General features: G+C 44.7%; 1 protein-coding gene across 1 annotated transcript in view; it reads left to right on the top strand.

Moving 5' to 3' along the window:
• VSTM5 (V-set and transmembrane domain containing 5) overlaps positions 1-5,167 on the top strand; it is a 33,286-nt gene extending 28,119 nt beyond the window's left edge. The window contains exon 4 of the mRNA XM_030883756.3: positions 115-5,167. Coding sequence (XP_030739616.1) covers positions 115-158 — 44 coding nt within the window. The 3' untranslated portion in view covers positions 159-5,167. The remainder of the gene's footprint in view (positions 1-114) is intronic.
• The last annotated feature ends 7,476 nt before the right edge of the window (positions 5,168-12,643 follow it).

The raw sequence follows: 12,643 nt of genomic DNA, 5'->3' as shown, positions 1-12,643 counted from the left end.
TGTGATAATCGATTCATGGCTTGGATGGCCAAAGGTGGCCCTTGTCATCTTGTTCTCACCAAGAAACCACCCCCGGCCGATTGGCAACTCATGGATGTGTCTTTTGCTTTGCAGAAAGCACAACGGAGGAGATCGAGCTGCAAGATGTGGAGTGTTAGCCAAGGCTGGGCCCAGTTACATTCCTACCTCAAGAGGAAAACGTTATCTCCCAACGAAAGGAGCAAACACGGCCAGTCCACCCCGAGCCTCTTGTGCCACACACTGGTTCCTGATGGGACACCTGGATGTTGGCAAGGTTGACCGCCTGAGCTGGACTCTGGATTGGACGAAGGCAGTTCCAGTGGCATGGAGTTCAAAGAGGAGAGGGGTGGAGGCTCTGAGCCAGAGCTGTGCTTGGCCGCGGCTCCCGGGCCATGCGGACGCATCAGCGGTGACCCCGTGCAGGCCCTGGCTGCTTCCTCACTACGCTCTGCTCTGGCGGGGTGATGGCCATTGGAGGGGTCCCCGTACCAGAGGCCAGAGTATTTCCGGATCAGGTGTGCAGCCAGCACCACAACAAGCTCTCTGTGCTCCGGTCTTCTCTGCCTGTGGCCTCCTCCAGCCCGTTGCTGTGGGAGCTACTGTGAGAGCTGAGGCATTAGAGCACCTGCTCAGAGCAAGGGAAGGACCCCCCGTCCCCCACTCCGTGGCCTGGAGCTTTAGGGAAAAGAGTTTAATTTGTTCCACGGGGACCAGCATTGGGAACAAGGAATAGGGAGAAAATTATCTTTCTCGTTCTCTCTTACTCCAATGTTAATTAGATTTTCCCCTTCTACGGCCCCAGCGTAGGCCAGTGTGAGGAACAGTTCATCTCCACCATGGGCAGAGTCTGGCTTCCAAATGGCCTCCTGACAAGCTGGGTGACACTACCTGTGTGAAGGCTGGGCCTGCACGGTGGGAGGGACAACTGGAAAGTCAGCGCGGGCTTCGAATCTGTCCCCCTCAGCCACTCACACTTCCTGTCAAGTCAGAGCCTTGCTTGCTGCCAACTGGGCTGAGGAACACTTGACCCTCACCTACCTCACCCTCAGCGTATCAAGTGAGGCCCACAGTAGCACAGAGCACTCCGAGCAATGGAAGGAAAGCATGAGGACTCTTCCAGAGCCTAGAAGGCAATAAGCACTATGTTGAGTCCTGGAAAATGTAAGATACCCTGGGGTATTGGGGCTCCAGGGGAAAGTGGGGACTGGATCACAGCCGGCCTTGGTCGTTATTCTCTGAAGTTGTTGGCCACCGCGTTTGCCTGAGTTTCTCCATCCCAGCTTCCTTTCGGCAAGCTCTAAAGCAGGCGTGAATTTATCTTCCATTCTCTTCTCCCTCTCCAACATTCTTAGCTACAGATCAAAGGTACCATCCCGATTATTGGTGGAATTTGAGCTTAGTAGCTCTGTCCCCAGCCCTCAGCTGCAAATTTACCCACACAAACATGAAGGAGAGCCAGAACATTCTCTTCTCCCTCTCTTCAAGTCCCCAACGTCCACATCTTTTCCAGAAGTTACCTGGAGACGTTAGTATGAGGCTTTTTTGCCTGAATACTGAATCCGGGGTTACAGGAAAGGATCTTTTGGGGCTATCAGTGATCTAGAGCAGAGCTCCAAAGGCACTACTTGACTCAGAAGGTGAGAGAGCAGTTGATCTACACGACCGATTTGTAGCCTAAGTATGGGACACACAGAAGGGTCTCACCTCAGGCCACCTCCTGGACACATGTGTAAACACACACACCTGCACCTTTTTCCCTGGACAGCAATCAGAGGAACCAGACCTATGCCACGAAGGATGGGTTTCTTATACTGGTCTCCAGTGCCGGGAAGAAGCAGGATAGGTGCCAGAGAGGGTCAAGGATAATCTGATCATTTCTTTGTCCTTTATCACACAGCACACCCATCAGCAGGAAACCGGACTGGATCTGGGTAGCTGCTAGAGCCTCTGTCCTCTTGACACTACCTGCTTTCCAGAACTCTACCTCTCAGCTTATGAGAAGTCAGGGGTGGTAATCTTTGGAATAAAAGGAGAAATGGAAACGAACACCCAGCGAGAGGCACAAACCCAGATGTAAATTAAATCTGTGCCCCACCCCGCCCCAAATCTTCATGGAAGTTTATTCGCTCAGCTTTCCGTGTCTTTTTTGCACTTTTAAGCTCCCCCATCTTGAATATTCCTGTGGAAAGTTCTTGATTCTTGAGCCTGGGGGTTTTGTCTATTGAAAAAAAAAGAAAATGTTAAATCCTAGAGGTTTGGCCACTGAACATGTTAAACTATAAGTTATGTTTCAAGCTGTGAGGAGGAGAAAAAAAAAAAAGTTTTAAAGACTGAAATAAAGCCTGCAAACAAAGCTCTGGCCCTTTGTGTGTGAGCCCATCCCTGCGGAGAACTCAGAGGCCCTGGGAGAGGTTTCCATCAGCTGTAGACAGAAGCAAAACCCTCAGCCACAGCCAGGGACCTGACAGGTTTTTTTCATGACAATGGAGTTAATCACATTGATTCTAACCATAAACATTCTTCAGCAATTCAGAAAAGCCACACTTCATTAGCGCCATTATTCTCCCCTGTATTGTAACCAGAAGACTAATTTGAAGTTTGTCCTTCCGGAATGTGACTTGTGACTTAATAGAGTCCTTCCTGCTTCTAGAAGGGGCTGAAACGAGGATGCGGCAGTTGTTATCACCTCATTCAACGGATGCCAGAACTTTCTCGTGCTTTGTCGACAGAATGTCCTTTCAGAGATGGTGATCTAAGAAACCCAAAAGGGACACACAGTTCTTTCTCATTTCATGGTGTTCCAGGTATGCAAGGATTGCTGAAACAGAGCACCCCTGTCCTCTGGAGCCCGCATGAGATGCTAAATACTCCACAAGACTTCACGCTTGCTCTGATTTGAAATGGTACCTCACAAAGCTGAGGAGCTAAGGCAGTGAGAGATAAGAAGGTTACCAGGATATCTGGCTCAGTGCAGGGATGTAGAGACAAGCCCTGAGAGAGGATAGGGTTTGGAAAGGCTAGATAACTGTAACGAGGGCAGAGAAGACGCGGCAGAATAGAATGTTAGGAGATGGAACCAAGAGGAACCAAATGTGATGGGGTGAAACCCCGGGGCCCAGATGCAAATACAGCCCCCTTTGACAACAGGGGAGGGGAGACTGGGGGAAGGGAAACCCTCTCTCTGTCATCAGCCTTTATATATCCAGCATGTTTCTTCGCCCAGTTTCCAGGGAAGCCTCAGACGCCTCTAGTTTACTGAAAGCAGAGCAAATTCCTGTGGTAGTTGATAGTGTGTCGATCCAGAGCTCAGCTTCTATTAAGGGACAGTGCGAGTCTCCAGCACATGCACCTCTCTGCACACCCATAACCCACCCCACTGTCAACTTTTCCAAACCCTGAGAACATGGATACTGAGTCCACTATTTCCACTGCCTTTTATTTTATTTTTATTTTTTTATTAAATTTTTTTATTGGAGTGTAATTGATTTACAATGTTGTGTTATTTTCAGGTGTATAGCAAAGTGAATGTTATATATCAGTTATATATATATATATCTCCATTGTTTTTCAGATTCTTTTCCCATATAGGTTATTAGAGAATACTGAGTAGTGTTCCCTGTGCTATACAGTAGATCCTTATTAGTTATCTATTTTATATATAGTAGTGTGTATATGTTAATCCCAATCTCCTAATTTATCCCTTCCCCCCATGTCTCCCCTTTGGTAACCAGAAGTTTGATTTTGAGATCTCTGAGTCTGTTTCTCTTTTGTAAATAAGTTCATTTGTGTCATTTTTAAATTAGATTCCACATGTAAGTGATATCTCCACTGCCTTTATTTATTTTAAAAAGTATTTATTTATTTATTTATTTATTTGGCTACGCCAGGTCTTAGCTGCAGCACGCGGGATTTTTATTTGCAGCATGCGAACTCTTACTTGCGGCACGTGGGATCTAGTTGCTCCCTGACCAGGGATCCAACCCGGGCCCCCTGCATTGGGAGTCTTAGCCACTGGACCACCAGGGAAGTCCTTCCACTTCCTTTTCAACATTAGGTGGGTGTTTGGTTTAATTACAAAGGGGATGAATCGTTCTTTAAAATTAAAATGATATTGGAGTCCATATATAAAGTAAAAAGTAAAAGTTCTCTCTCCTTTTTTCCTATGCAATAGTTAAATTCGGGTGTATCCTTCTAGACTTGCTCACGCATATATGGAAATATCTGTCTATATATACATGGACCACAATATACATATTTAATCTATTTTCTTTTTAGGCAAATGGGATTCTATTATACACATTACCCTACAACTTGCTTGTTCTCCCTTAATGTTTCTTGGGCATTATTTCATGTCTCTGCCTATTCCTAAATATTCTTATTGCCTCCACAATGCAATTCATAGCATGGATACATTGTAATTGTTCACTGAAAAATTTTATTTCAAATGGTATATACAAAAATAAATATCTTGGGCAATCTTCCTATCACATCAGACTTGTTCCTTCAGCCAAGATGGCTTCCACTTGTTAACTAAGGTGCTCAACTCCATTGCCTGTGAATCTCTTCCTCTTTCAGGAAATTCAATGCTTTATAATATTAAAAAAAATTTTCTTGAAATATAGTTGATTTACAATGTTGTGTTAGTTTCAAGTGTACAGCAAAGTGATTCAGTCATACACATATATATTCTTCAGATTCTTTTCCGCAATAGGTTATTACAAGATATTGAATATAGTTCCTTGTGCTATACAGTAGGTCCTTGTTGTTTACCTATTTTATATATAGTAGTGTGTATATGGTTTTCTTCTTCTTTGTTTTTGCTGTGCTGCACAGCTTGTGGGAGCTTAGTTCCCCAATCAGGGACTGAACCCATACCCCCTGCAGTGGAAGCGTGGAGCCCTAACAAACTGGACTGCCAGGGAATTCCCAGTAGTGTGTATATGCTAATCCCAAACTCCTAATTTATCAACCCCTCTCCCCGCCTTCCCTTTTGGTAACCATAAAATTGTTTTCTATGTCTGAAGTCTGTTTCTGCTTTGTAAATAAGTTCATTTGTATCATATTTTTAGATTTCACAAATAAGTGATATCATATGATATTTGTCTTTCTCTGAGTTACTTCACTTAGTATGATAATCTCTAGGTCCTTTCATGTTGCTTCAAATGGCATTATTTCATTCTTTTTTATGGCTGAGTAATATTCCATTGTGTGTATATGTGTGTGTGTGTGTGTGTGTTGTATATATATATATATATATATATATATACACACCATATCTTCTTTATCCATTCATCTATTGATGGACAATTAGGTTGCTTTCATGTCTTGGCTATTGTAAATAGTGCTGCAATGAACATTGGGGTGCATGTATATTTTTGCATTTTGGTTTTCTTCAGGTATATGCCCAGGAGTGGGATTGCTGGATCATATGGTAGCTCTAATTTTAGTTTTTTAAAGAACCTCCATACTGTTCTCCATAGTGGCTGTATCAATTTACATTCCCATCAACAGTGTAGGAGGGTTTCCTTTTCTCCACACCCTCTCCAGCATTTATTATTTGTAGACTTTTTGATAATGGCCCTTCTAACAGGTGTGAGGTGATACGTCATTGTAGTTTTCATTTGCACTTCTCTAATAACTAGCGATGTTAAGCACCTTTTCATGTGCCTGTTGGCCATTGGTATGTTTTCTTTAAAGAAATTTATTTAGGTCTTCAGCCCATTTTTTGATTGGGTTGTTTGTTTTTTTGAATGTTTTATAATATTGGTGGGTTTTATGTAAAGTTTAGCAAAGACTGAATGTTGGGAGAAGGAGAAAGAGCACTACTAATGTATAATCAAAAGATTTAGCTTGGGCTTCCCTGGTGGTGCAGTGGTTGCGAGTCTGCCTGCCGATGCAGGGGACACGGGTTTGTGCCCCGGTCCGGGAAGATCCCACATGCCGCGGAGCGGCTAGGCCTGTGAGCCATGGCCGCTGAGCCTGCGCGTCCAGAGCCTGTGCTCCGCAGCGGAAGAGGCCACAACGGTGAGAGACCCGCGTACTGAAAAAAAAAAAAAAGATTTAGCTTCAGATTTGACCTTATCAAGTGCACCCACAGGTAGGTTAAATTCTTTTGATGCAAGACTCCTGGTTGTTCAGGCAGTTCTGTCCCTAAATATGCTAGGAAGTACTTTTCCCTCAGGTACCTCATGGTTTGAAAAGACTTTTTCTTACTAAACAAAGTGAACTTATTAAATAATAATTAAGTTTCCTGTTTTTATTCAATAACAATGCATAAATGCCAGTTAGAATTCCCGGTCAACATGGGATTATCAGGAATACCACTTTGATTTCATGGTGTTCTGGCAAAGAAATCTGATGGTGAAGTTTTAAAGGATAAATATATGATTTCTGTGAGGCTTGTTACCACAGATCAGAGCTCTCTCTTACTGCCTCTTTGGGTCTCAAGGGGATTGGGATGGGACTACATGTAAAGAAGGTTAAAAGAGAAGCCATGAATAGAGTGGAAGAAGAGATTCTGCCACTGGCCTAATCTCCTTGGTATACTCAGTAAGTTATCAGGAAGTTTTCCAGATTATACGTTACTTTTCTATCTCAAACTTCTCCCTCATCTACCAAATTTCAGGCCAAGTATAGTCTGTTCTACAAAGCTCACAATCAGTAAATAGGGAACGAGGACAGTATAACACGGAAGTTTTTCTGGTGCGTAAGCTAGGAAGCCGGAATACCGGGAGTAGAAAAACTTCTCAGCCATTTGAGCTCAACGTTTAGAGAAGTAAAAATGAGTGCCTGCCTCTGGGACCCCTCTGGCATAATTTTAGTCATTCTTTCAGATGTTTAGATTGGTCTCAGTTTTTCACTTTTACAGACCTCCTTGATAATCCTTACACAGTGATCTTTGTGAAGTATGTCTATAGGATAAATTTCTGGAAGTGAACTTGCAGATAGGAAATAGCAAACTTTAAAGCAAAGACCCAGCTCTGGTCACTGACTTGTTTTTTTTTGCGGTACGCGGGCCTCTCACTGCTGTGGCCTCTCCTGTTGCGGAGCACAGGCTCCGGACGCACAGGCTCAGCGGCCATGGCTCACGGGCCCAGCCGCTCCGCGGCATGTGGTATCCTCCCGGACCGGGGCACGAACCCGTGTCCCCTGCATCGGCAGACGGACTCTCAACCACTGCACCACCAGGGAAGCCCTGGTCACTGACTTTTGAGTAGCACTTGTGTCACTGTGTTTGCAGCTTCGAAGAGACAGGGTTTCTCCATGGTGAACTTCGTCTTAGTTCCCATCCTAAAGTGAGATTCAGAGACTTGAATGTAGCTCCAAGTATTTAAGGTATCAACAAAGAACAGGAGTAGGAAAGTAAAAGTGAATGAAAGACCAAGAGAGAGGGTGTAGAGAGAGGTCAACCACAGAGAGTGGCTTTAAAAATAAACTGGAGAAAACAAATCTTCCACCCACAAATGCGCTACCTGTCTTTACCATTTGTAAATTTGAATATAGGACATGCTAAAACATTTTCTCCTAATGATAAATAAACATAAAGCTGATGTCTTAACCATTTTTCCAACTTCTAATTAGCTCAACTTTTAGAAAACAGTTGCTTAATGCTTTATATTCGCACAACACTTTAGAATTTAACATCCATTACCAACCATATTGAAACCTTTGAACCACCGCTACGGTTACCAGAGGCATCCTTGTCCCCATTTTATATTCATGGAAACAGCTTCAGAGAGGGTAACCCTGCCAAGCAGACACAGCTGAGCAGATGTAGAGCCAACATTCCAACACAGCTCCTTTGCCAGCCTATTAAATACTTGGTGAGGGACTAATTGGTTTTCTTCCAGCCTCTCTCCCAAATTCCACAGCACATCCTTCCAACTCCAGGTAATTCAGGTTGAAACATTAAGCTGGAAAATGTAGAGTTGCTGCCACAGCAACTGAGCTGCCTGCCATTTCCCCCATATTTACTTTAGTTTTCACTATTCTTCAAGTGGGAAGTTGCTATTCTCTAAACAGTGACTTAAGATAATGGGGACAGGAAGGCACTTGGAGATCTTCTTGGTCTTAAGTTATCCCAGTCCACTCAGATGAAGTGTAAATGAGCAGGTGGTAATGTCTATGCGTGTATTCTCATCAGCTCTACTCAAAGTGTGGTCCTTTTACTGGTTTATAAGATAATCATAGAAACAGAAAATAAAACATTCAAACATTTTTATATTTGACAGCCATTTTATGTCTATTATAATAAATGGGGCTTTTATTTTGTATCTCAAAATTTTTCTAGTAATTAATTTTTATTGTATTTTACCAAAGTATCAATTTGCAATGGATGGAAATTAAAAAAAAAACAAAAACAAAAAACAGTCCTTTGGTGAAAGCTTGAGAATCACTGTACTGCAGTGTGAGCCTTCTTAAAAGACTCCTTATGTGAGTAGAAATGTACAGATTAGCTATTAATAAAATTAATAGCTATTAATTAGCTATTAATAAAATTAATAAAAATAATTTTAAATTAAATTAAATTAAAATTAAATTAAATTAATTAAATTAAATTAAAAAATAATAAAATTAATTAATTAGCTATTAATAAAATTAATAGCTATTAATAGCTATTAAATTAATAGCTATTAATAAAATTAGCTAAGGCAACTTTTGGTCCACCATAACTTATGAAGCACAGAAATTTTTAAAATGACTGCAGATCCATACCAATCTTTCAATTTCCATGGGTAGAAAGATGTAGTACCTTAATCAGGAGGGAAAAAAGCAAACAGACAGAATGGTGTTAGGTATTTTATGGCTTACAAGCTCTATTTATCTTTTAAAAGAAAAAATGTAGAGAAATACAAAGGGCTTTTTAAAAGTTACTTCAGGCGTAAATTATTAGAAAGGTGTCTTTTAAAAATTGAAAGCTACAGATTACTTATAGATCGTTTATAGTGGCACCAAAAGGCCCATAAGGCTAAATCTCTTATTGAAACAAGAGGGAAGGGGACAGGGCACAACCATGAGAAGAATGACATGGCCATAGGCATGACAAAAACTAGTTAGAACTCACTAGATCCAAGATGGCGGGAGATTCGATTTCCAATGGACCTTGAGCCTCATTATATGCTCATTGTAATATATTAGCATACTAAATGACACACCCACCAGCACCATGACAGTTCTGAGGCTAACCATAAAAGGCCATAAAAGACCAAAAAGTGGGCAGTGGCCCAATTCCTGGAAATCTCTGCCCCTTTCCCCCCAATAATTGGAATAATCCTCCCACTCATTAGCCTATGAAATTACCCAGCCCATAAAAACTAACCACACCATATTTGGGGACCCTCTCTCACCTCCTGAGATGGCCCTCGCTCTGTCTGTGGAGTGTGTTTCTCCCAAGGCCTCTCATCTTCTGAGATGGTCCACACTCCACTTCTTACCTATCACTTCATCTCCAAATTCTTTTAGAACGAAGCAAGAACCTCAGATTCACTGGGAACATATTGGTGAGCTAGGCAGGAGAATTCGGTAAGCCTCAGCCTCTCGCCTCCCTTGCGCTTGAGAGGGACGACTTTATTTCCCACTATTACTCTCCCATTCTCTCCTACTCTCTCCCTTACTCTCTCTCTTTTGCTTTCTTACTCTCTGTCGCCTTTTTGGACTGAGCCTCTCACCTCCCTTGGGCTTGAGAGGCACAGCCTTACTGCCAGTCATCCTCACAGGCATCTAGGGACCTGAACCACAGGATCTTTGCCTTCTGGGTTTGCCTCATCCACCATTTAATTAACTGTTAACAGGTCCAATTGTGTAAAAATATGGAATACAACCTTACTTAGAGTTTGTGCCATGGTTACAGCAGCTGCAATCCCTTTGGGAGCTCCCTGAAGCAGTAGGCTGTCTGTGCGCATACCCCTGGGTATTAGGAGGGGGATGGTTCCTCCCCACCATGGTGGTGGGACCATCGTTCACCACCTGCCTCCTGGCATTTGTCCGGCCCCCTCCAGGGTCCACCCTGACCCCACTGCCACCACACCCTGTTAGGGCGGGGCAGGCGACTCAAACTGCATGACCACACCCCAGGGATACATGCCTGAGCAATGACCCGCATCTGCCGTGCTTACCTCCCTGAGGTCACGTGATTGGGCGTGTTCTTCTAGGGTTGCGGGGGGCCCTCCATCCCCCTAACGACAGTCACGGTGCCTCTGCCTCGGCTGCCATGTCAGCCCCTGCACCCAGCCCCTCTGCCCGCTGGCCAGAGCATGTGTGGAAGGGGGTGAGGGGGAGGATGGCACCAAGGTCCCAGGGGTGCTGCCCACAAAAGGGAAGGGAAAAGAGAAGTTTTTTCTTTCTCACAAACCATCTGCCTTAATGGCCAGTGCCTGTTTTCTGAAACTTACCACCTTTTTAGGGAAAAAGGTTGGGACTTAAGTAAGTCTTAGAGCCATGAGGATGTCCATTCCAGGGGAACATATCCCAGAACACAGGAATTAATCTATAGACTGTATAGAGAAACCTTCGGGACGGTCACTCATCCTGGGTACCACAGACGCCAGGATAGGATACAGGCCCCAGGACTTTGGGGCCAACAGGACCGCCACATGGGGGCGTAGCTAACCCCCATTGTGGATAAAGTCAACAGGACTAGGTGGATGGGAATGCCTGGAACCGGTCCTGTCTTAGAGAGCCCCCATGGGACCTCCCAACCCTAGTGCTCCTGTCTGGTACAGGAGCATCCTCCCCATGAAGGAACCATGGGAAACACCTCCTCCATCCCCAAGGACTCACCCCTTGGTTGCAATCTGAGTCACTGGGACAAGTTTTCTCTAGATTCTTTGAAACGAAAAAGCTCATTTTCTTTTGTAATGAAGCCTGGTCCCAGTATAAACCTGAGGCCGATGAGGCCTGGCCAGCAAATGAAAGCCTCAACTATAGTACCAGTCCTACAGTTAGACATCTTCTGCAAAAGGCAGGGGAAATGGGACAGAAGTTCCTTACGTACAGGCTCTTATGGCCCTGAGAGAAAACCCGGAGCTTCGCAAGTCCTGGGTTAGGGAACCTGGCCAGCTGGGACCCATTTAGGCTACACAAAAGCCCTCTGTAGTGGCACACCTGGACGAACAGGAGCCCCAGGCAGAAGACCCGAGCCCCAACACTCTTCCACCATCTTCAGCCTCTCCCCCGCCCTATAAGCCTCTTCACCCTTCCGTACCAGAAATGCAGCCAGAGCCTGTTTGCCCCCTTCAGGAAGTAGTAGGTGGGCCTCAGGGAATTACCAGAATCCACACCCCGTTTTCCTTGTCTGACCTTAACCAATGCCACACCTGCTTAGGCAGATTCTTGAAGGACCCTGGCCAGTTCACCGAAGAATTCCAGGCACTGACTCTCTCCTTTGACCTTACCTGGAAGGATGAAAATATTGTCCTTTCCCACTGCTGCACTAGTGAACAAAAGGCCCGTATTTGGGCACAGGTTCAAACATATGCTGATGAATTACATGTTGCCCAACCACATCGATATCCTTTGGGCCTGACAGCAGTGCCTCTAATGGATCCCAGCTGGGACTATCAACCAGGCCAGCCTGGTATCACTAGTAGGGATCACATGATCCTTCACCTCATTGAAGGGATGAAATGATGCGTAATTAAACCTGTTAACTATGTTAAGGTTAAAGAGATCACCCAAGGCCAAGATGAAAATCCAGCCCTATTTCAGCCCCGATTGGTAGATGCCCTCAGAAAATATACGAATATAGACCCAAATATTTCCAAGGGACACATGGTATTTGCAACACACTTCATTAGCCAATCAACCCTGTCGGAAGCTTCAAAAGCTTGCCATGGGGCCCTAAACCCCTCTCAACCTTCTTATTGACACAGCCTTCAGTGTTTTTAACAATAGAGATCAAGCTGAGGAGGAAAAGAAGGAACAGCATGATTTAAGGAAGGAACAACAGCAAGCCAGGCTTTTGGCAGCTGTCATGACGAGACCTAAGCCACCTCCTTCCTGGTCACCCTAAAAGTACCCCTAGAAGACCTCCACCAGGGAAAGGAGACAGTTTCAGCTGTGGGAGTCCTGAACACTGGAGCAAGGAATGCTCAGGAAACAGGTCCCAGCCTACACCCAAAACGCCATGCCCACTCTGCAAGATGGGCCACTGGAAGAAGGACTGCCCCCAGCTCCAAAGGGAGTGAGGGTATTCCCCCATGCCAGTCATGGCAGTGGTTGATTGACAGGACCTGGGACCTCCCAAGGCTCCTGAGAAGACAGTCATCATACACGGGAGGAACTGTGGGTGACCACTGATGTGGCAGGTAAGCTTGTCCAATTTCTAGTGCACACAGGAGCCACTTAATTCTGTCCTGACTTCTCGTGCTGGGCCCCTTGCCCCTTGCCCCTGCTCTATTGTTGGGGTTGAAGGAAAGCCAAAATTAAAACATTCCACCACCCCTCTAACTTGTACCTGGGGAAAGAGTCTTAAAACTCACAAGCTCCTTGTTATGCCTGAATGCCCCAGCCCATTATTGGGAAGGGATTTTCTCAGTCTTGGGGGCAACTCTTACTCTCCCTGAAGACCAAAGCCAAGGAGTGTTTTCGGCTGGACTATGTATTATACGAGACATGGACAGTC

This window comes from Globicephala melas, chromosome 8 (genome assembly GCF_963455315.2).
Source record: "Globicephala melas chromosome 8, mGloMel1.2, whole genome shotgun sequence".
Taxonomy (NCBI): domain Eukaryota; kingdom Metazoa; phylum Chordata; class Mammalia; order Artiodactyla; family Delphinidae; genus Globicephala; species Globicephala melas.
This window is presented reverse-complemented; position numbering and strand designations above follow the sequence as displayed.